Consider the following 25,666-nt stretch of genomic DNA (forward strand, 5'->3'; position numbering starts at 1 on the left):
AGAAGAGCAGCAGCTCCCAGCTGCTGAGAGCTGCCTCAGTGCGGGTGTCCCCCTCAGCAGTGCCATCGCTCCTGCTGCCATGAGACAGCTGTGCAGGCACAGCTGGACAGCACCACCTCTGCCGAGAAACAATGGCCAAGGAAAAGCAGCAAATCCATTACAAAATCTAATCCTTCCCTTTGTATCATTTTTGCATTTCACACAAATGTGAAAGAATCATCTATTGCTGAAGAAGTCATCCATATCCAAACATTTTTGTGCAGCACATTGCTCAGTTACTGCTGTTACAGCTTATGACTACTTTGCACCACGGTTACAACCCCCACAAAACACTGGTAAATCACCAGTTTAATGAAGACAAAAAGAAACATTTATGGGGCGTTGTCACACTCACAAACTTTAAATAACACTATTATTGCTACTTTAGCAATAATTAAAGGAATACCAGGTTCTTATTGGGGAATTTACCTTAAAATTCCGTAAAACTGTCAGTGCTAGAATCTAGCTGTCAATTTTTATTTCTCTCCAAATGACCTCTGACAAACCCTCATGGCCTGAGGGAGGGGGGGGGGGAAAAAAAAAAAAAAAATCAAACCTCAGTTCTGCCCTTGCTGCCCACCTCTCCCCCACCCCCCAAGCTGGTGGGTACATGGAAGACACCTCTACTGATGAAGCAATGAACACTTAAGAGACCTTTTTTTTTTTCTTTTTTTACCCAAACAAACTGGGATGCATGTGTCCCCAGATGTCAGCCTGCAAATTTCTCCCTCACTTTTAGGGAATGTACTCAAGGATGAATTTTCCACATCCAGGGAAACTGCAGTATCTCCACCTCTGGACATTGGTAGTCACCATCACCTCACTGTGCAGGAGCACTCCCACTTCAAACACACAGTATGAGCTGAGGGCACATAGTGAAATCAATTTACAACCAACTCAAGCATCTACTCTTGTATCAGAAAACCTCTCTGGCACTGAAGAGCACAGCTGTGCAGTGGTAACACCTACAGAGTTTCCTTCTGGCACTGAAGCCCCCAGCGGACGGCATAGACAGACAGACCAAAGACCTCCTGTGACTTCCCAGTGCTGTCTCCAGCTTTTAAGTGTCACTGCAGTGGCACAACAAGAGCTCCCATTAAGGGTTCATCTGCACTTTCCTGGTGGCTGATCCACTACACCAACACGTTTAGACTACTGCTTCCTACTGGAGAAACTCTGGTAAACAAGGGAAGAGCAGTCAGCAGTGATTTTGCAATCATGTTACACCAGTTCTGTTTAGAACAAAGCTGATGTGTGGGTGAGCTGCAGGAAGTCCCAGCAACACACAAGCTTTAAACTGAAGAGCGAACACACATTTCATACTCATTTATGCTTGAGCTGCATTTCTCTACATCCCATACAGAGTCAAGAAGCTGAGACATTAATTCCTCAGAAACTTTATTTTCATTCAAACTACAGAAATAAAGTAGTACCTTCCAATTTCCCATTGTATTTTCTGCGTATTTGTACGGCTCAGGGCAAGATGCACTAGGATAAACTACCCTGTACATATGGAGGAAGATAAGGCTCAAAGACTAGCTTTACTTCAAAAAATGCCAAACCTTACCTATGAGGTTGGCTCCAACTCTTTGATAACATTAATAGGCACAACATAGGAAAAAAGATTGATCTAAACTACCTATTGTAAGCAAAATCCAATAATTCATTACAGAAAGTCAAAGAAACCGTTCAGAAATAACAAAACAGTTTTCTACTTTGAAAAAATAGATGAGTCATTTTTGCTTTATATACGATATATTCACACACACTTTCAAGTATCATTTGCACTATTATCATACTTACATGGCTAGAGATAAAAAAAATGAAATCCCATAAGCAGATTATTATGCCAAAGAAGTCACACACGGTCTTTATCTGGGTTTTGCAACACCTGGAATTCTCCACGGCATCACAGTGACTAAAAAAGCAGTGACTAGACTCAGTGTAATTTTTCCCTTTATTAATCATGTTTTAGTAAGGCTTGAAAAGCATCAGGATTTAGAAAAACGGAGACAAGAAAAGCATAGGCAGTTGTAAACCCCACGCAGTCATAAACCCCACAAATTCACAGCTAAGCTTGTCACACGCTCAGTACTAGCAGGGAATAAAAACAAATAAATCTGAGTTACGTTTGGTTAGCAGGCAAACGGATACCAACAGGCAGACTTCAGCTAGGATGTTTCTTCATTTAAGGCATCACACAAAATAACAAGTTAATGCTGGGAAGCATAACAATCATCATGTGCACAGCCATAATTCACATTTAGCTCTGGACATCAGAACCTGCTGTATTTCAAAATAGAAAGGCTAGGAGGGAATCCCATAGTCTTTTGCGAAAGTGCCAGGCAGCCACCAGGCAAGAGGAGGAGTGACCGTGGTTTTTATCACCAGGGAAGGAATTTAAGTGCTTATTAAAGGCTTTGCTGCAGTGCCAGAGCTAGACACCTGAAAACAAATCCTGGCAGAATACAAAAGTTTTAAGAGCTAAAAGACAGAAAACCTGTTCAAGCAGCTGCAGTAAATGGGTGTCCCACAAAGAGATCAAAAATGGCAAGCATTGAGATTGAACAGCTTCTGGAGCTCTGAAGCAATGATGGAGAGGTCCAGCAGGTGCATTCCATAGGACTGGCTCCACACTGCTTGCTAATGCACTCTGCACTTCTGCCCTCCAAAGAATTTAGATGGGCAGGTATGAAATGTCTCGAAGCGAAATAGTTACACCTATTTCCTTACTGGTCATGTCATTTCCATTTGCCTGTTTTTTGCCCAATGGGAAAAGGCACAAATTCTGCATTAAAAAAAATTATTTTAAGACCTAAGTAAAACCTAGTCACAAAAAAATTTTGCAGAAACCACTGACTGTTTTTAAGAGGGCAAAGTCACCTAAATGTTAAGTGCCTGGCAGCCTGAAAGCTGGTTTTAACTATCATGCTCAACTGAGTGCAGGTTGTTCTTAAAAACTAGTTTTAAAACCATCAGGCCTAGACTTAAAAATAAAGCTTCTTGGAAACATGGGAGGTCACATATCAAAGGGAAGATCCATGTCACTTTCAGATCCAAAAACGCAATGTTTTAAGGGGTTTTTTTGCATTTAGTAAGAGTCCCAGAATGGAGTCCAGAGTACTTTTTCCAAGCAATTTAGTACGAAAGGATTCCATTAGGGAGGATGGAAGTTTTAAGCACACTCCAAGCTTGGCTAAAAGCCACTACTCCAAGTTTCCAGAATTTGGGTAACATTAAAGTTAAGTTTCCTGAGCTAGAGACAACTTGATACACAAGACAGTGACAGCACAGCAGGACAAACAGAAGTGACAATGAAAAGCATTGCACAGCCCAAGACTTACAGTATACCCAGAAGCTGCCAATTCACACATACTCCTCATGTTGCCCATCTTCACAGGCTGTATTTTGGCACATTCTTACACCTCTACTAACACAGCAATTTCTGCTGTCTTTCCTTGCTCTGCTGGTTTTGTACCATATAACCCCACTTCTGAATAGACGCTTTAGACATTTACTCTGTAGTCTTCCCAGGCTTACTAAAACCACACATTGACAACAGCCACCCCTTTAGCTGGGAGTTTAATGACACTGAATATTTTGCATCAATATGAGATACTTCAACATTTACTGCTTTGTCCTCTCCTGAGCCTGTGGCTGTTACACTAATGTGCAGAATGGAGAGCTCTCAGCTTTCTCCCTTCGCTCACAAATACAAACTACACCATTATAATCAGAAGAACATTAGTATGCAGCACAAAGTGATTTGCAAGCTGGAGAAAACAAAGTTCATGGTCATTTGCTTCCTCTAAAAATGAATTAAAGGCATAGGCTGTATGTTTGATAAAGCAACCATGCCAGCTAATTTCCTCTCAAGTCTTCTAGAAACGCTGCAGTTGTTATGTGAGCAGCAAAGAGCCTCAAATCAACCTGCCTGCACTTTTCATACTACAGTGCCAGTTAGGTGGCTGCTTAAATAGGTTCAGGCTCAAAAACCTGAGCCCACACCAAAAAAACCTATCAATTGCTTTTCTAGATGAACAAAATGCTGTCACCCTAAATAACACTCCAGTCAGTCTTGTGAAATGAAACAAACCCAGTACTATTTAGTTCTCACAACAGCACTCAGGTTAATCTCAGTGCTCTTTACAAAAGGGCAGCACTACCGACGTTTCCCAGTGACACTCCTTTGAGCGAGCCTGGCCGCCGTGCTCCCAAACTACATACAGGCAGTCACCACTCAGGAAGCTGATTCATCTTTACATTCCCATGCATGCAAGCATTACTGGTGATTAGCTGAAGCTGAAAAACAGGCATGGACTACTACATTCTACTATCAATGGACCTATTAAACAAACCTGACCTGCTCTGCACACCTGCTGAATCAAGACAGGCAACCAGTTACATGAGAATCCACAGAAACCAGCACACAAACAGCCTTGACAGCTCTCTCCACATTCACCAGCTATCCCGGTTAATGACCAATATTCAAGGCATAGGATCTCTATCTAGAGATGTCTTCTTTCAAGTATTTCTATTAAACAGCCATAATAATGATCCAGACATTTTTGGCATAGTCTGATATGCTCCTTATGACACATTTCTGATCAAATGTGCAAGAAAAGCATTCAAGTCTATTTCAGCACACAGATACTTCAGTGCCTTCATCAGGCAGATTCACCTGAAGCTTCACTGCCAGTGACTAAACTTGCTTTAGTAAGTTATCACAAAGATCAAAACCCCAGTAAGCACCTGCCTTAACACTTAACTGAAGAAAAGCTCCTTAGGCCTGGCAAGATCTTTAAGTACATCACACTAAAAAAAGTAAGAAATCAGCAATAAAGCACTGATGTTGCTGCATGCTCTGTTTTAAAAGAGTAGAGAGAAAAAGCCCCTCATCTTTTGCTCAAAGTAAGTGAACTCGACCCCTCAAAATCTCCATTCTGTAAACTTCCAAGTAAACTTACAGCTTTCCTGGAGTAACTTTCAAACAATGAAACAAAGCTTCAGTTAGTAAGACATATGTAATAGCAGGCTATCTAGATACTCGTACTTTTATTTTGTAGCCACGTCTCTGGTACACTCTACTTGTACTTTATTATAGGCATTACATCCTTAGAGCAGAATCACTCACTAAAGCACTTTTAAGTGTAGCTCCTACTTGAAACTAAACAGCTTTCTGTGTATCCTTGAAATTCTTGGTTGGGCATAAACAGAAGTCAAAAGAGAAACAACACAAACCATGATCAATTAGACCAACAACTAAGAAAGAACAGTAGCCACATCAATATAATTTCACTTTGATTTAGGGTGCTATCTAATAGGTTTATTAAAAGTTTCAACAGACTATAGCTCCAGACTTTATCTATCTTTCTTGGAAGACACTACAATAGAAGCCACAGTAGAGACTGCCTTGTCACAAGAGGTACAAATACTTGCTGTATAGATGGAGAAATAAAAGGACAAATCTAGTTGTCTAAAAGACAATTCACTGTACACATTTTATTTACAGTTTTGTACACTGTCTTAGTATGAATGGGACCGCTTTTCTACTTGAGCCATTTTAACCAAAGCAAAATAACCTAAGTAATACAAAGTGTTAAAATACAGCGTAAGATACAAAAACAGACATACTATTTCTAGTAAGGAATGTAAATTATGGTGTTACATTAAAAAAAAAATTCCACATTTATGTTCAGGAAATCACACAAAGATCACTGATTTGACTGAAATGCATAAGTCTGTAGCAAAGCTTTGATGTTACCAAAAAACCAAAAAATTACCAAAGAATGCACAAAATTAATGTTTATTCCACCTTTGTCATATTCCCAGATTCTTCACCAAATGTTACATGAGCAAAAACAACTGAAATCAAAATATCACTAATGTTATCAAAGAGGGAAAACAAATAAATTAATCTAGCAGCCATCAGCATAGGTTACAGCAAAGATGATGCTGTATAAAAAAATTGCTAGAAAACTGTATGCACCATACTCTTTTCCAAACCAGCAAAATCTTACTGCATACAATGCAAATGTAAAACAGAGTAATTTCCTGCAGGTACAGAAATGCAACTTCTTTTCTGAATACTGTGGATAAACAATTTTTTTTTTTCCAATAGTAATGTTTCTACCAAGCTATTACAGAGTGGGCCAGAAACACACTTATGGATTTGGGGGGTGAAGTGTACTAAAATTCCAATTGGTAACGGTTACTTCGGCCAAAATAGAAAAATTGAACACAGAAGTACAAGACAAAGGCGAATGAGACTTCTCACAAATCTTAGCAACATTTAGATGGAAATCAAATTTAAATGTAGTCCACTCTGCTTTTGAAGAGGCTTTGGTTCAGCTCCCAATCTCGATTGCTTGACGCAGTCTCCTATGAAAGAATACTCAGAAGGTGTCGTCTTAAACAACAAACCTATTTTTAGTGGTGGAGCCGCTCTTAGTAGCTGTGTCTGCATGGGACTGATAACCAATCACTATCTTTGGAGGAAGTCCTAATCTTTCCTTGTATACTCTCCTGGAGAGGAAAAGAAATAGAACAGCAGTTTAAGCAAAGTCCTTAGGAAGGAATTAGTATCAGGACACCTGCTTTTAAGATCTGTGGACACCATCAAAGAGTTGCCTACTTAGAAACAATTTCTCAGCTATAAATAAAGGACTTGAAATACGATTTTTCTAGTGTATCGCATCTAAAACCCACCTACAGTTTCGTAAAATGACTTACCACATACAATAAGACAAAAAAATAATTAACAGGCCTAAATAAATGCAAAATATAGGGACTCTATACTGCGTTCATGTGAGTATCATTAATACCAGAAAGCTGTATTTCCACATAAACAAAACAGCTATACAGAACTCGTGGTTCACAATTCCAGAGCTACTAGGATGATAAAGTCACCTGAACCAAAGAAAACAGCAATTCCCCAAAACAGTCAGTCAGTTTTAATCACCACACACACTCGGTTGCACAGAGTTGCTTTCTTTTAACTACTGGTAGAAAGCAGACCCCCACAGACCTGGTCACAGTCACCTTACCCAACAGCAGCTTTTAGAAAAACCAGCTTGGATTTTATGTCTTAAGAGAGAGAAGCAGCAGTACCTGCCTTAGACACAAACACACACACACACACACAGATACAAGTCACTAATGGCTACTCCTGTCTGGAGTGAGGGTAATATGGGAGTCAGTGGTCATCACAGCTTACCTTGGTCCTTCTGTCAGTTTGCAAAAATCTTAACTTTTTCACAGCTCTCTAAAGGACTCAACTCCTTAGTTAATGATTAATACCATTCTAAAATGCTGTGTGATGCCTACTAGGTTTGCTGCAACGTCTGGTAGCAGAAGATGAATACCATAGTTTTGCTTGTTCATTATTAAACACCATTTAAGCCTGAAAACATGATTGTGTAATAAAATTGTTAGTAGAAAGCAGACACAGATTCTTAAAGGCCCAAATAAGGCATGTGTCAAAAGAGCCATCAGGTAGAGAAAAAAGTTAGTAAGTTCAAGTTTGGCTTAAGACAGATGCACTACACCAGGAAGAGAAATATTTTCTTTGGTTTGCATAAGGTAAGTGGCCTACAATGATAATTAACAGCAAGTTATTCCAAAGCATCAGTACTACAGAATCCAATAAATACTTGTGTAATTAGTAATTGCAGTTATGTAATTGTGTAAATAGTAACTGTGTAATTAATAACACTTGCTAAGCAGTAGAGCACAACATGCTTATCCTTAGCACAGACTCATGATAATATGAGATAACTACTGTTGCTTGCTAAAAAAAAAGACTACAGCACGCTATTGCACAGGTCAAATAACCCATGAATCTCAGCATTGTTTTATCTGTACTTCAACAGAGGTAAAAGGTAAGAAACACCTGTAGAGTTTCACAGCACATCATTGTGCAGCTTTTTCTTTTCAAATTTAAGTACATCCTTGTGTGCTTAAGACTTGCAGCACCTTTCCCCTCTGATCTGTAAGCATCACTTTTCCTGGAAAAAAAAAATCTTATCAGTGCTCTACTCTTACTGAGTACCCAGCTTTACAAACTGGCAGGCTGGAACAGACTGCACATTACCTACAGTTGTTAACTACAACGCCTCATTATGAAATGAGAATTTTTGCCAAGATTTGTGTATGGGCATGTGTTAGTAACTACTCTGTACTGCTGCACTACCTTCAATGTAGTTTAGAAATGAAGAATGTAACACAATTTGGCACAGTTACTTAACCCTGGGATACAGCTCTGCACAGGCTCCACTTACCTGAAATGCCTTCTTTATCAAGCTAATTCGCTTTACGTGCATGGTTACAGTCAAGGCACCGATCACATTACTTACCCTATATGCGTAACAGCATCCCTGTTTTCACATTCAGTTGTCCATATTGCTATTTTATCACCCTTAGTTCTAACGTTAACAACAGCACCACACACATCATCACTGTAGTCATCGAATGACTCCCCAATAAGGCACAGCAGCTGTGAAAGAGAAAGCAGTTCAGTGTCAGAATCTTGTTCTGTAGGCAAGCACTCAGTGTACACAAGGACTGAGGAATACATTTTACTGCCTACAGCCACTTGCCATACAGCAATCATTTTCTATTTACTGCAGTGTCTTCTTGAAGTGAATGTAAACTCTAGTAGGGCATCTTCCTCCTATTCTGAATTTTCCATTCTTTCCATTCCTCCTCCTCTCCCACCAGCTGCAAGTTGTGACACAGCTGATCATTTACACAGTGCTGCCTTCCACCCCATCCAAAACAAGAGAAGAATTAAAGCACTGTATCCTTCTACAGTACACTTAACACAGGTAGACCAATTTGAAATTCTGGTGTCTCCATCCATTCTCTAGGAAGAAACTGTTAAGGACTATTTGCACATCATCAGCTACATAAGGTTTAACTTCAGTGCTGAAGTCTAACAATTCAGAGGTAAATCTTACCACAGCCAGATGAAAAGTGCTATCCAATGAAATGTCACTTCCTACCAACACAGGAAGCTTCAGCATTTCCATAAACTCTAAAGTGGGCATCAATGACCCTGAACAGTTTTTAATACAAGTGCACATGCACAAGTAACACAAGGTTCTTCCTCACAGGTTTCTAACAGCAAAGCGTGGAATGGGCCAGGAACATTACTCAGCTGGGTCACAGCCATGTGCTAACTGTTAAAGTGCTATTAAAAATCTTCAGCTTGCAACTTGTAAAACAAGCAATCCAGATACTCAAAACTAATGGTTTCTTGTGGTTGAGACAGATTTGCCTAGACTATGCTGAATAAAATAAAAATGTCTTTCTGCACACTGAATCTGCAAATGGACACTTGTTTACTTCACCTCCACAGTACATTAAGTACACTGCTATTATATCAGTTTTCTGCTATCACTTGTAACATTTGGAAATTCAACATGTTTGCAAAAGCAGGTCAAACAAAGCAGGTCTTCCAGTACCCATTAGACCCACAAGGGCTGGCTTACTCAAGGAAACAAAAAGGACGAAGTGTGGTAATGAATAAATCAGGTATAACTAGACAGGCTTTCAATATTACACCCAACTGCAGGCTGCACACACTGAGTAATTCAAACCATATATGGTTAAAATTAAACCACACACAAACATGCAAAATACTGACCAACTGCCTTAGATCACATACAAGCAAAGATGAATACCATGCTCAATAAACACTAGTCAAGTACATTTCTCATGAATGTTGCACAACAGGGAAAAAAGTCTCCTCAAGTGAGGAGTTTACAGTTAAGATAATTATATTATAATAAAAATTTGTTCCAAAGGGGAGTTATAAAGGCTTTGATTTCTATTGCAGGAAATTGGTTGCATATAATTACTGGAATTAGAAGTGACAGGGTTGTTTTAGGGCACATATCAGAGTCACCTGGGTATTTAGGCTCTGTGCCATTGCTCACTGCTAAGCAAAAAGCAGAGCCTTCTAGCCTTTAGTTTACACAGTCTATCTACATGTTTCCAAGCCATATGTCATGGCTATTAGGAGTCAGGACTCACACATGCATTAGGCCAAGTACAGGCAGCAGGATGTTAATTTGCTCACAGGCAGTCACACTGCCCAGTACTGTGATGCTCACAATGCTCTCTTCAAATCACAACTACAGTGACTACAAAGATCCTGAATGTTCTGACATTTTGGACACCTCTGCTTTGATTCTTAAGGCCATTTCTCCGTTTCAAAGGGGTGCAATGCTCCTTGCCTCTCACAAAAACAAGGACAAAAGACAAGAGATTTGCCAAGACTGCGGTGCACTGTCCTGTCTGTAATCCATGCCCCTAAATCCTACATCACCCTAGACCATCTCAGGCTATTCTGAGTCAGTTTCTAGACAACACATTTTTCTACAACACATTTACTGCAATCCACAATCTCTAGAAATATATTTGCCATTCAGTTCTATTCCAAAGAGATGATGCAATGGAAAAAAAGTATTTTTATGGTGTATATACAGGATGAACGTGCTATTATTGCCTATCCCAGCATTAAGATAAATACGGAAAGAAAAAAAAATCTGAAATTCCCTTGTTCAACACAGCCAAAACCTGAAAATATTTTTCTTTAAAAAGAATCTGTAAAACAAATTGTTTTATCAGTTGAATCAGCAAGCTGCACTCAAGACAATATTATTTTCACAGTAATTTGACAGCTGTTCTGTACACCACAAGGGAAAAGCCTAATCTGTCCTGCAGAACTCTCCCTGTTGCTGCCTGTTACAATAAAGAATTAGGCAGAATACACCCACATGAAGGATCACTATTGAAAAAACCATGTTTCAAATACAGCCTGTCAATAAAACCCTACAGGACACTCTGCTGCCAGTAAGTTAGAAGCCTAGTGCAGCACACCAAGATCAAACCAGTTAAATATTTTTTCACACAAACACAAGACTCTTCAGCAGCTGCTGGTAAACCCATAGTGCTTACTGTCTCTAGCCAGAAGCGATCAAGGTCACTTCGTCTCTGCTGCTTGTTTAGTGTAATTAGCCATCGGCCTCCTCGCTTGTTTTTTTCATCTTCCCACATGGGTTCAATCCCATCCTGCGAAGAAAGGCCACAAGTTAAATCAGACTCCATCTCTATTTTCCCTAAAGAACCACCAAAAGGCCAGTGATAACTGAAACGGCAAGTTAAGAGAGAAATGTATAGTTTAAGATACATACCAGAATGTCCAGAAATACTGTCTCACACCAACATCAAACTTCCAAAAAAACAAGTGCACTCTCTAATGAATTTTTAGTTCTACAGAAACATCACAGCCCAGGCAAAAGTCTTAGCTACATATTACATTAAAAAAACCTTGAGGCAACGGGCAAAGACAACCAACTGCTTTGCCCTGCACGAAACCAGCATGTAGCTGCTAATTTTATCTGGAGTCCTTATTTTATGTCTTGCACTGAGTGCAAGATCAGCCAAGTCCTTCACTTATGCATACAGATTATTTCACTGAAACACACACCTTTGCCAGTCTCTCTCAATAACTTCCTTCACACAAGGTGAAAATAAGAGGGTTTTCATTGCCAGGGGAAAAAAAAAAAGAAAAAAATCAACATACCCTTTCAAAGATGAATCAGATTCATATTTTATCAGTGGCCCCGCACTGAATTAAATGATTCTGCATGTGCTGATACAGCAAAGCAGCCAGCTGCTACTCCGATATCAACCAGCTATGCTGCACTTCAGAAAGTCACTCAAAAAGTAATTGTCTAGATAGAGGAATTCTGTTAACAACTGTCCATTAAGAGAACTGCACTACAGAACTTGTGGCTGAAAACTAAGCGTTCAACCTGCAGGATGGAGTGGTGTCATCTCACTGTAAATATAACACCCTCACTGGCAGCTGCAGATCTTAAACTACTTCATCACCTTTAAGAGGCCCTCTTAAGAGGTCACAACTGAAGGACAGCAGTAAGAGATTGCCCAGAAGCCTGAAACAGTTGGCAATTCTATACCTGTTCCATAAAGTTATATAATTAAGTTATTACTGCTTGATGACAAGCAAACACAGAACAGATACATGTACTTAAAACATATATTTAGGATTCATGCAAAAAATACAAGAATTATCCACAGATACACTACTCTCTGAAGGGCCTACAGCTTCTTAAAATTCTAGTAAGGTTTCTCAGTCACCTTTACCTTCCCAAACCCAAGCAGCATCACCTCTCCATTACATAAAGCTGCTGGGCCTACAAACAGTATACACAGTCTGCTGAGGAGCCCCAGCCTGTGGCTACATTTTACAAGCACAGAGGAACCAGGCACCAGCACTTCAGGGACTATTTAGGTATCAGAATCCAGAAAGGAAGCTGCATGATAGAAGCACTACCAAGAGGTTAGGATTTAACTCACAGCTCCAATTCAGATCTCCACCCTAGCTGAGGCATGATTTCATGTACACTTTCCCATCAGCATTTCCTATTCACTAGTTTGGACACTTCCTCAGCATGTTCCAAGTGTCCATGTTGGGTGCACTTTTCTATTCCATGTTTAAGTAATACAGCATTTAACTGGCAGTGTAAAAATGAATTAGGAGCATTGTGCATCTGGCTAGTAGTACCTGTAAGAAATACTGGGGAACATTGCTGCCTCCCACAGACATTTGAACTCATTTCACATCATGTGACAGCTGGAAAACCTTTCATATTAGAAAAATTTACACTTAATTGTTTGCACAAACATCTCAATGTAGAATGAAGTCTAATACAGTCATGGATTAAAATCTACTGTCTGTCATGTGTTAAAGCAAGTACTTGCAATTTCAGAAGTAGTGACAACCCGATTTTCACACAGCACATGTTTGGGATGTCCTCAAAAAAATTAACACCTTTATGACATTCCCAACCATGCTCCTAAGTGTCTTAAGTGAAATATTTGGACAGTGTCTTTCTTAGTCAGGAAACCATCCATCAACATCCATAACTACAGGAAAAAATGTCAGCAAGCCTACCTTAAAGAGCGAGTAGTCACAACCAGGCATTAAATTACTAGACAGCTGGATATGGTTGTACAAACTATTGGGAGGGAAAAAAGCAGGATTAGAAACTAAGCATTGTTTTAAGGTACAAAATTCTTAAAGAACTTAAGACATATGAGCAAACAAAGCCCAAAAATTACGGAGTAACAAAGTTCTTTCAGAAACAATCCTATTTCTTAAGTATTTTTCAACACTATAAAAGCATCAGTTTTAAGATGTTCTAGGCTTAAAGCAGCAGAATGGTATAGGAACCCCACAACTATTTAAAAACTCATTTACAATGCTTCTTTTAAACCTAGTTCTAAGGTTTAGAACTAAAGTTCAAAGTTATTAGGAACATAACTCACTGAGCTTTCATGGCAACAGCTCCTGTGTCTGTGTGTTTTCTATATATTCATGGAATAAGGATAATTGTTTATATTTCTAGGGCTACTCTCACTGCTGTTTTTTAGGAGAAACATTCAACCTTGCTATTTAATACAGTTCTCTAGGTATGAATGCTGTAGGCCTGATAATTCAAATTAAGGACTCAAAAGGCAAGAACAGATGATAGACAACAAAATATCTATTCAGAATTAAATTTACAACTATGCAATTTAGAAAAACAAAGCAGTACATAGCGTCTCCTCCTGAAGCAAGGAGATAGATGCCTTTTTTCACCCCTGTGCTGCTGTTAGGGTCAGACTTCAGAAAGAAGCAGCACATATTACAGCAACCTGTAACCCAAGACCAACTAATATGCAGGCATAGCTCAGCACCAAAAAGAAAACTGATTACTGTGATGTTCTAACTATGAGAAATCATGCAGAGGAATTTATAACACCAGTTACAAATTTAACAGTTTGCCTCTTTTAAGTTTATCTTAACATAGACATTTTCTCCCCAGAACAACACACCTATCTCCCACTCCAAGCACAAAGGAGGTGTAACTTAACTGCTGGTGGCTGATTTTAGACCTTCACTGCAGACATCTAGATTAAGCACTTATTTTAATTACCAAGACTATCTTGGTTATAGAAGCTCAAAAACCCACCCTTAACCAAGTTTAATAGTGAGCTTCAAACACTTTAGCTGCTCATCACATACCCCACCACGGTCAGCTGAATGAACGACAGTTTGCAGTCACCCCCACAGTAGGAATGGGAAAGCTGGTTACAAGCCCAGAATCCTGTTCTCCTGTAACAACTGCACCCCTAAAGTTACTGTAAATGCTGAAGCAGTTTTCCTCCCTGTGCTAATGGGTCACTGATGGGTCCTATTATTACACTCAGACCCCATCTCTCCCCTTTGGTGATCACATCCAAAAAAGTATGCCACAAAAACAAGAACCCTACCACTCAACGTAGCATGAAACAACTAAGATCATGTGTATAATGCTCTTTTTCCACTCTCAATTTCACAGCACTTGCATTTTCTCCATGTTTCAGCATTATGGCAGGCAAAATCTTGATTGAAGCAAGCATTTGGAAAGCACAGGCCCACCTTCAAAGGCTTTTTATTGCCGTTGGAGCCCAACCACTCTCAGAGACCTTCAACTTAGAATGAAGGTCATTTCTTCCGTAACCTCTAATGAATTTTTTTCAAGGATGCCATTAATCTGCATGAATCTCAAGTACTATGCTCCAGATTCAGGCACTCTTGAACATGTGTCATGAGCCAGCAGGCAATTTCATCAAGAAGCAAAATGTAGGGCCAGGGAACTGGCAATCAGTTGGCCACCAGAATTTACAGATTCATGTTACTATGAGATAGCTACTGCACAAATTAAATGTTCTACATATTTGTCGTGTACACATGAATATAAGCAGTGTTGCAGTGTTACAGCAAGACAATGTGCATTTAAAGGATGAAGAACTTCTCCATTTACATTTTCTTTAACAGACTTCACCTTCAATTTTGCAAATATTTCAGATTACACCAAAAAATTTGCAGTTAATGGAGTACTTTAAGGGTTTCTTGACTTGGATATAAGCTTTGCCAACAAATCCCAGAATTATTGTGCAGATTGAAAAGTCTTTACTTACGCCCAAAAATCTTCAACAGTATCGAACTTTGAGATAAGACGAAGATTTGCTTGCCAAGTTTTGCTCTTGTCATTTTTAAAAAACCAGAGTGCCCATCTAAAGGAAAACAAAATAAAAACATCTAGAAATTAAAGTATATTAAAAATGTAATTATTTCTATTACTATATCCAAACTAATTAGAAACCTTAATATATTATCAGCATGGAGGTCAGTTTTCATCAATAAGCTACATGATCAATTCTTTTACAGACCAACATTTGTGCTTCCATTACAAGAATTGTGGCAGACTTTATCAATCCATTAGGTAAATATTTTAAATAGCTTTGGAATTCTTTTAAGACTCTAAACCTCAGATGTTTCTCCTTGCTGTCACTGCTAAACTGCAATCCCCTAACACAAACAACTGATTATGATCTAAAACAACACCAACTGTTCGAACTGGGCTCCCTGGCCAGTAAATTCCTTGTAAAGGTTACATAAGCGAATTGTATCACTCCAAAGCTATGTATGACATGAAAGCTTCCCAAGCACTCACATACTAGGAAAGCATAAATTTTAAAAGGGAAGCTGCATTACACTTACTAATGGCAACCACGTCAAATCCCCACAAATTGATTGTTTTGAGTTTTAAAATCGGCATATATAAAGAAGAGACTAAATCTCTGCTGAGTACAAACATCAACACAAATTGAACCTTTCACACAAAGATGCTCTTTCTGAATCTAAAAAGCATCATTGCAACAATTTAAAATGCTGGAAGAGGATACCTAATGAGGCATTTAATCAAACAGTTGGGGATTTTTTCCACTCTGATTATTTCAGTAGTGTTGAAATAACTCAGGTTAGCACTAGAGTAAATTTATCTTCTCACAGCAGAGAGCTTTAAGTCACTAGATGTCAATCTATTGTTTTGAGACCCTTCCTGACATTTCAACCTAGTTTTAAGTTTACTCCTTTTCCAGTAATAGCCTCACTGCCACTCATAAAGAAGTGTCAGCACCAATTTAATCAAGGTGTTTAGAGGAAAGAGAAGAAGGATGGAAGCTGAAAGACAACAAGAAAAATGGGATACATGCAGCATAGCACTCCAGGGAAGCATGGTTTTCCACACTTGCTCAAAACTTAGCAGAAGAGTAAGGTATCACTTGGTAAAAGGTATCTGCCAACACTAACTACTGAGTGTTCCACAGTAACTCTTCAGTTCACTTGGAGAAAATTACTTCCTAGCTGGTCTTTTTGAAGCTGTAAGAGGGCTTGTATTTTTTCACTAACTTTTAACTATAATTTTAACTACAAGTTTTTACCACTGGCACCTTAATTTACCCAAGTACAAGGCAGAATGCAAGGTTTTCCAGTTCTGCTGGGCAGCAGCTTCACCTCAGTGCCAGCTTCTTAAAATACACCAGATAAAAGCAACAAAAGTTCTACTTGCCTCCAACTAAAAGCAAAGCTATACTCTTTCCAAGCACCTGGCTGCATTTTTAAAACTTGCAAAGATTTTCAGCTTCTGTAACTGCACTGAAGAGACTCTGAATACTAACATCTGGATCAGATTCTCCTTACTCTGAAACCTCACTGCAAAAATCTTCAAGAAAACCTGAGAACTCTCAAAATACTGCTAGAGAATGTAAGGTCAACAAGAGCTGCAAAGCCACAGGCATTTTTCTGTCCCTGGCAAAACTACAATCACACTTCTGTACTATTTACCTGTTTTGTAGTGGATGTTTAATATACTGTTCAGGGCTGGCAACCTCCTGACTAGGTGCTGGCTCAGTTTTCTCCTCTTCTGCAGGTTGGGGGTTGGGAGTGGTTTCCTGTTTGAAGAAAGGAGTTATTAATACATTCCTTCTCAATTTTTATTGAAGTAATTTAGTTCTTTGAAGTAGCTTTAGGAAGGGTGAAGCTAAGAGTTCCTATAATTTATCTTGATTGCAGGCGCAGATCACATCATGGAAGCACAACTTGTATCCCTTTATTCTTCAACATATGAACAGGTCCTACAACAAACGCTAACTGCAGGAATTTGCATTCTGCTGTTCGGTGATTTGCTTCCTATGTAATTTGTTTCCAAAATGGTTTACTATACATACATGTCTAATTTTGTAATAGTTTTGAGTGCTATTTCAGAAATATACATTATCTAGAAGATGCACATCTAAAATAAATTCACAGAGCAGTAATTTCAGAAGGAAAACTATTTTTATTCAGCTTCTCATAGAGCATCATTTGAAACAGGTGTACAGGCCCTGTTATTTAGAAAAAAAATCCATTAATACATGTAGAAGATAAAACTACAATTCTCAGATCTAGAATCAGCTACTGCAAGCAGCTAGAAGCCAAGCCAGTGCATAGTTATCTTTTTATTCGCAGCAAAATCATGAACCAAACAGCAGAATTTGAACACGCATCAGTTCTCAAATTTCCAACTGAAATAAATGTACTTACTGATTCAGTATGTATTAGATTGATTTCAAGGGTTATTTTTTTCAACCTTCTAGAGACAGCTCTAGAAATGCTAAATAGACTTTAACACAAAGTAGTAAAATATATTCTCTTTGCACGCAAACCCCCTCAGGCTTATCATTCAGTTCGAGAAGTCACTGTGTCAGGTTTGAAATTCTGATGCCATTCTTTCAAACCACAGAATACAAAGCTTTATTGTGAGGCCAAGTGTCCCTGCCAGTTACCACCATCTCTCCCTAATCTGCAATCCATGCTAGAATATTACAGAAACATGGAATGAGGACTGCAACTTCCCTATAGCTAACACAAAAATGCCTATACAGCTGACCCCATGGAAGAAAAGGCACTTCAGTAATATAAACAAAAGCTAACTACAGCAGACCCAAAGACTCTACACATTTCCAAATGTGGCAATATAAAATTAGTACTTAAAAATTAATTTAAATGTTATGGTTCTAAACAAAACAAATTAACACAGGGGTGAATTAAGAAATGTTAAGTAATTTAATTAATGGAATAGTTTACTCTAGGCTTCCACGTAAGTTTACCATCATACCAAAGCTGCCGAAAAGTGGAATGGATTTGAAGTGATAACACTGTTTAATCTTCACAGACCCAGCTGGCAAACTCTTCTGGTAACACAAAGATCTGTCTTAACAGACAGATCTTTAATTTTCTTTTAATTATCAATTTATTTAGCATTATTAAGCATGATAGAATGTGTTACATCAGGGAAGTTACTCCTTTATTGTTGAAAATAAAGTACACTTCAGTTTAACAGCCCACCTAGGAAAACACCTCCTTATATTTCAGAACACTCATATGCACCAGCATTTACAGCGAAGGGACTGAAATGCCAAGACCTAACAGGAGCACTTGGCCAGTGCTTTGGTTTGCAACAGCACGATTCCCTTCCTCTTAATAAAACTAAATGCTTTCTGAGGATTCCCCAAAGGGATCATCACTAACAAACCCACAGAAGCACAGTGTTGAACAACCTGTCACATCTCCTCCAGCGTAATACTATAAAAAGCTAAGCAGCCTTCAAAAAACACAGTTAATTCCTCAAATTCTAGCTAGAATAAAATTTCTAGTGTTACCCCCACTTATTTTTGGTATCATTCATCCTTAATCACACAAAACCATCCCACTGAACAATTCAAGACAGACAGTGCACAAAAGCTTTAGAATTCACCAAGGAAGCACTTACATATTTCCTCCTTCACATTATCATCTGTATTATATTACAAAGAAATAAGTACAGACAGTTAAAATTTAAGTGTGGCCCCTTCAGGGGTCTCTAACTAGAAAATTCAGAGAAGTTACATGGGCAGAAACAATAACCCTACAACAAAAATTTTGCTGATATTCTGGAATAGCACTAGGTTTTGTGATAAAGCTTACTTTCAGCCACAATACTCTGCAGTTGTGACATATAATATTCACAACTGATTTACAAGTGCTATTACACTAGGAATTTTGACATCAAACAGACTCACTCTTGCTGAATGCAGATATCTTCCAAAAATAATTTCAGTTGAGAATCTCATGTTTGCTCAGCAATTAGCTTTCAACATACGAAGAGCTAATTCCAAAGTCTCCCTGGTCATTCTTCCAGAAGCATCACAACTACATAAAATGGAAGAATCAATACAAAGCCACTGAGCACATGTAGGGCTAAACTGTTTCATAACTTCTAACGAAAGACAACATTAGAAAGGATTAAGGTAGCACATCCAGACAGAAAAATGCCATGAGCCTGAATGTCTGCCCAGTACACTGATGGTCATCCTTCACACAACTATATGAAATTCTATTTTTGGACAAATAGAAGACATCTGACTCAACACAACCATAGTACTTAAGCCACCACAATATCAGGTCCCTTTAGATATTCTGAAAGCTACATGGCATTCACAAAACTCAGACTAACCATTATTTCAAGCTCCTGTCCAAAATAGAACATGACAGCTCAACTCCAAGGCCCAGCTAACTACGACCTTGACCCAAGACTGTGCCACTCCCCTCAAAAACTACACCAGCCAGAATAGACTTCTTTTTTTCCAGCACCAGGCTGCTCCATCAAGGATAGCTACAGGTCTACAAACTAGGTATGAAGCTGGAAGCAGAGCTTACTATTAAATACCAGTTTTCTGGCTGGTCTCAGAAAGAAGCCCAAAAGCAGCTTATTTTCACTTCCTGCTATTTCCCACAGCCATCAAGGAAAACAGAAAAAGAACCATTTTAATTTTTGGCTGGTTAATCATTATAAGCTCAAATTTCCTTTCATCTTACATTTATCTCACTATTCTGACAACCAAAATGAAATGTTTGTATACCAAAGCACTTTTCACTATTAGTCAAATAGAAAGTATGTAAGTTCATTAATTGGTATTTAAAGCCCATTTAAAGTCCTAGTATCCAAGAAATTCTACAAGAAATTGCATAGAATTCTATTCTATAAATACCACATGAATTAATGTTACTGTCCACATTTTAGCAATTCACAGCTTGAAATCCTGTAATTGCAACACTATTAACCAAAGTCAGACTGACTCCACTAGTAGTTTCTGGACTGATTTATTCAAAATCCTTCATAATACTTTACTATTGCTCATAACTAATATATTGTTTAACCTAAAATTGACTTTACACTAAGTAACCATTGAGTTTGCTGCTTTTAAAATGTAAGTAATAAAATAGGGTAGTATTACTAGATAAACTGGAAAGCTGCATATGGCCAATCCCACTTCTCACAGACAAGACAGCACATAATTAAGTGACCTTTATTCACTACCCACATGGTTTTTGATGGAGGAATCAGCTTGCAGAAGTCCAGGAAACATTTGCCTTCTCAGCATTTAATGACTGTTAATCTGCAATTACTTGAATTCTGACACTTGCAGATTTAATTGGTGTTATTTACTCTTTCTCCACAGCACATAATGACCAACATATCAAAGGAAGGTGTGCATGTCACTGGGACAGGAAACAAAGAGCGTTTACAGTAACAACTGCTTCATCAGGTTTGCCTGTTGAGGAGAACCAGCAGCTTGACTAGGTTTTACCAACTGTTTTCAGATGCTGCCCAGACCACATTCACGTCATTAGTAGTCTACAGAAGTTGTTTAGCAAGTCCAGCTGGAGTGCAACAATTATTGTCCTAAAGGACATAACCTAGCACTATTATGCACTCTTGGTGAAGGCTAAGAGAGTTAATTACTGGAAGAGGCTTTCCAAGTCTTCTTGCATTAAACCAAAGTAAGTTACATTCCAGAGTTTTTACACCTTCTTGTTTAGGGCTTCCAACAGAAGAAAACTGCATGCCCCAGTTACCTAATGTCTTGGGAAAAACCAATTTCAACTATCTGCTGGTCCTTACACTTCTTGTGGGTAACTGCGACTACAGTACAGCTAGGATAACTTCCAAGGCACAAAATTCAGGTGCTATTTATTTCAAAACATTCTGAACAACAACAAATTAAAGGCCACCCACAAGCATGGATTATAACCTGTAAGAAAACAAACCAAGTGATGATTTGACACAACTCTGAGGAATGAATGTACAGTGGTAAAAATCATATGTAGTACACGTAATAGCAACTGTAAGAGAGGTACTAAAGGTCACCTGTCACCAACTTAACAGTGTGAAGTAGATTTCCAGACACCAGGACAAAGAAAATATTTCTACTTGTGAGACAGCAAGGCCTAATAGAGTAACTATCCTAACTGCATTCAACATTATTTAGAACACCACAGATTTTTAGAAAGGGAACCACTATTTGAACACAAACATGGAACCTGATTTTAACTGAGTGACATCTCCTCAAATTACAACAGAAGTGCAACACATGTAAAGGAGGACAGGAACAAAAGTCTAAGTAAAAAAGTCATACACTTCCTCCACGGTCAAAGGTTTTCTAGGAAATATCACCTCAGATTAACGTATGAAGACTATTTATAGCCCCCCTGACTCCTGAAAAATGGATTATATACACTTGAAAATACCCATCAGATTTTCACCATTTAACTCACAAACTTCTAACCAGCATTAGCAAATAGTTTATAAGAAATAACAAATTACTACAGTATCTTTGTGGGTTTTGTAGCTGCCTAGGCAAGTTGCCCTTGTGCTAACGCCTCTCATGCCAGTCTGCACTCTGCTGCTGCCATTCTACCAGAACACAAAATCTACCCATGGCATGAGTTTTCACATCTAACATTCTGTCAGTTCTAAAGCACTTGGACAAGAAAACTTCCCAAAACTGCTGGGGAGAACAGTTTAGATGATTCAAAGAACAAAAAGCCTCTAGTCTCCCCAAACACTCTGACATAAAAGACCTCCACATTTTGCAAGTATACTGAGCCCCTGGTTCAACAAAGCATACAATTTTATATTAGCTGAAAACAAGACACATTCAATCTTCAGAAAAGAATTTAAAACAAAATTTTAGAATGTATGAATGGACAAGAGATCACTCTTCAAACAAATACTAGTGGTATGCCCAGTGATTGCAAAGAATGTCATACATATAAGTTATTTGATGAGCAGCACAAAGTACAAGAAAAACAGACCTCTATAAAAGATCACTCAAACAACTGCTCTGAACATTCAAGGGAAAAAAAAAGGACTTTTAAACAGCTAAAACTTTTCTGCTTTAAATCCACTACACAGAATCCAGGAAAACTGGCACTTACAGGCAGCTAACAACACACTCGTATTGTACAGCTCACTAACATCTGTACATCACACACACTTTCCTAACATGAATGTCTTCTAGAGGAACGGGTTTAAAACATCAAAAAATGAGGACAACTGCAAGCTAATAAACAGCTTCTAAACTCGAGTTTAACCTTGACTATAGAATATTTCAGAAGTGAAAGAAACTTATTTGATGAAGAAATCACATTAACTCACATTTAAAGTCCACATTTCCCTTTCACAATGCAGGCACTCTACCAACATCCCTTATTTAATTCTCTACTCTATCCCCTCAAAATTCAGACTGATCTTTACAAAGCTGCCAAAAGGGGCATATTTTCTCATCAAGAAGTTTCCCATGTACCTCCACACCTGCAGATAGTATCAGTAAATGAAACACAGCTTGATTTCATGCTATTTTTATGCATTTCTTTGAAATAAGCTTGGTATTTTATATGCTGTGTGAAATGTAACTATTCAAAATTGCTTTCAGAGAAGTGTTTATCTCAAAAAATTTACAAGATGTCCAATATACTCCTCTTAGAGGGAGCTCCATACTCACTTGGAAATGTAATTTACAATTCAAAAGCTCATGATATATATTCTCAATCATTAAACAGCATGAAAGATACATCTTTCCTGTATCATTTCAGAAAAATGCAATGAGCAAGCAACTGTGGTCACAATACTGCACTTCAATGCTGTATTGACTTCAAACAGAGCAAATCACTGACTATTACAACAGCAACAAAATGTACCCAGCAACAAAAGCAAGTCTAAACTACATGCTAACTTTCTGCAAATAATACAAAAGAAATACACTTCAGCCTACCTTGAATTTTAGGAGCTATTATGAACTTTCCAGAATTTTAAGGCCCCACACCACTATGTTAGTAACCCCTTGAGATAACAGTTTCATTTAAATCAAGTTTTGATTCCTACCTATGTATGATTACCCTCTTAAGCACTTTTCAAGTACAGATAAATGAAATGTCACTGCTGTATCCTAAAAAAAACAGAGTTAAATTTACTAGAATTGTATTTATAACAATAACTGCCATTAAGCAAAAATATAAAAACCATGATGCCTACTTCCAATTTGCAAAATGAGGGATCAGATTCATGTGCACCTAGAAGTTACAGGCTTTGTGCAGCTACATTTTTAAGTCACCTTTGGTAAACTATGTTTACTAAAACATTACTACTGGTTTTGTTGTTGACTTTGTGGACTTTTGCATGTTGTTTTCTGATCACATTTAATCCTCAAAGGCTGAATGAGCATGCTAACAGGTGACACTTCTGCATATTCTCAAAAATTAATCTAGAATAATTCTAAGAGAAAAACCTAGACATCACAAGAAAAATGGAGTTTTAACCTGTCAGTGTTGCAAAGGCTTAAGTCTTCCCTACAGTGAAGAAGGGAACCACTGTGCAATTGGTTTGTACTTACTTAGAATAATCTTGCTTTTCTTAGCAACTTCCATGGGACTCTGTACAAAACTCTGAACTCAAGTTTCCGTATTTGTGAACAGTCTGAAATATTTTTCAAGCCTCTTAACAAGACTTTAAATGCTACTTTTGAAACCATGATAGTACTAGAAACATCACTGATTTTAGTAGAAGCCTGTATTAAAAAAAACAAAATCAACCCATACTCTGTTTTCACTTCCCATGATACATTCTCCCACCAGGAAAGCATGACAGATGACATGTCTACAAACCCAGGTCCAGACTGTGCAGGTGAGCAACAGAAAGGCCTCCCTGTGATCAAGAGGTAATCCCTAACCACACATGCAATTAAATTGTTCAGCTGCAAAGCACATAGTATTCCTGCAACACTGTGCACCTCTGACCTCACTCACTACACAAGTCTAACTTTAGGCTTAGGTAGAAGTGAGTCACCTACAAGGACAGTAAACAAAGACTTTATTATTTACTTCAATTTGAAATAAAGAAGCATAGGTGGTAGCTGACTCCTGAATGCAAGTATACTGTAGCTACAGCAGAACATTCAACAACTGCATTAATTACTTAAACTGTTGAGAGTGTTGCCCCATCTTCCACCTTCACTGGCTCAGCACAACAGCTCATGGGAAACTGGATCTGGAAAACCAATCCTACTGGGACACAGCATGGCAAAAACAATTGTTCACTTTCAGCTCCATTAGGCCCGGATCTACCTCAATGTGCAGCTTAACACCGATGAACAATGGAGAAAATGGTGCAAAGATAGTTTTTGTGCCAGCAGCACAGCAAAGAAAGCCACAAGGCCCAGTCCTTTACAGTAATCTCAATTTCTATAGGCTGTATTACAAATTATTTATCACAATTCCTACTAAGCTCCACAGTCACCACAAAGCACTGCGCTGACAGAAAGCCCTCATCTTCAGATATGTGGGCAACAACTTGAAGGTTGGCTTTTGGATGTGAAAGCAAGTGTTTTAACACTCTGGCTGAAGAACATGGGAAGGGTGCTGCTGGTGATCTGTCTTGCACTCTTAATAACTAACACCTTCCTTGTACAGAACTGCTGCCAAGCAATTTACAAATGCTGACCCACTTCAATATCTTCCTCATAGGTAAAAATACAGGGTTTGGTTCATAGAGGAAAGCCATTATGAGAAAAATCAGTGTCCCTTACGCAAAACAGCAAAATTAATCTTTATTTAAAACCACTGATTTTCAAACTTTTTTCACTTTGTCTAAATGTTACAAAGTCTCCCCAAAAAGCACACTGGCTATTTATTCACAGCTGGTAAAAGCTGCAGCAAGAGACCAGCCCTCCTTAACTCTGTTTGCTTGAAATCCTAACAGAGTCTTCTGCTGTCCTCTCCTCATGATACACAATCATGTGGGATTAGAATAACAACTGTACTTGGATCACTTCCAGCTGCTCCAGCTCATTATGGAAGTGCAGGCTGGGGCTACGTTTGTAAGACCGAACATAATACCATGAACATAACTTACGACCTGGAAAAAAAAAAGAAGCACTTAGTTACCATGAAAGGTCTAAAAAAAAAAAAACAACCCTCGAAGAGAAGATGACACAACCTGAAAAGACGATTTCGTTTGCCGAGTCTCCCCAGCCACGCTGTTGTCGCGGTTACCCCAGCACCGCACCCGTGACTTACCGACCCCGCGCTCCCTCACCGCGGTGCCTCTCCGGCACTGCGTGCGGGGAACGCGGCCCTTCCCCGCTGCCGCAGGAGCCGCCCCTCGCTGCCCGGCTCGCCGCGGCGGCGGGAACCAACATGGCCACCCCCACCGCGCCACATGCGCCGGGCGGGCCGGGCGGCCGCCGGCACCGCGGGCGGGGCGCCACACAATGGGCGCTGCCGGACCACGGGTCCCGCTCCCGCCGGGCCCTACGGGAGCCGCGGCCGTGCCCCGCATGCCCGGGCGGCGGTACCGGCACGGCCACGGCG

General features: G+C 39.0%; 1 protein-coding gene across 1 annotated transcript; it reads right to left on the reverse strand.

Moving 5' to 3' along the window:
- Window positions 1-1,420: 1,420 nt before the first annotated feature.
- On the reverse strand, window positions 1,421-25,494 carry EIF4E (eukaryotic translation initiation factor 4E). The gene is made up of 8 exons (XM_042050032.1): window positions 25,373-25,494; window positions 25,117-25,231; window positions 16,784-16,890; window positions 15,076-15,171; window positions 13,025-13,088; window positions 11,002-11,115; window positions 8,394-8,533; window positions 1,421-6,564 (listed from the first exon to the last, which is right to left on the reverse strand). The coding sequence occupies exons 1-8, from the start codon at window positions 25,492-25,494 to the stop codon at window positions 6,450-6,452; spliced, it is 873 nt and encodes a 290-aa protein (XP_041905966.1). The 3' UTR covers window positions 1,421-6,449.
- Between the last annotated feature and the right edge of the window lie 172 nt (window positions 25,495-25,666).

Source organism: Corvus kubaryi, unplaced genomic scaffold, assembly GCF_017639235.1.
Source record: "Corvus kubaryi isolate FWS band 111438036 unplaced genomic scaffold, C.kubaryi_AGA036_p1.0 71, whole genome shotgun sequence".
Classification (NCBI taxonomy): Eukaryota; Metazoa; Chordata; class Aves; order Passeriformes; family Corvidae; genus Corvus; species Corvus kubaryi.

Coding starts and splice junctions, on each gene's coding strand:
- EIF4E (XM_042050032.1), bottom strand. CDS start 25,494: ATGTTGGTTCCCGCCGCCGCGGCGAGCCGGGCAGCGAGGGGCGGCTCC. Junction 8,534..11,001: donor ATCGCTTCTGGCTAGAGACA/GTAAGCACTATG, acceptor TCTCTTTCACAG/CTGCTGTGCCTTATTGGGGA. Junction 6,565..8,393: donor GATGCTGTTACGCATATAGG/GTAAGTAATGTG, acceptor TTTCCTCTCCAG/GAGAGTATACAAGGAAAGAT.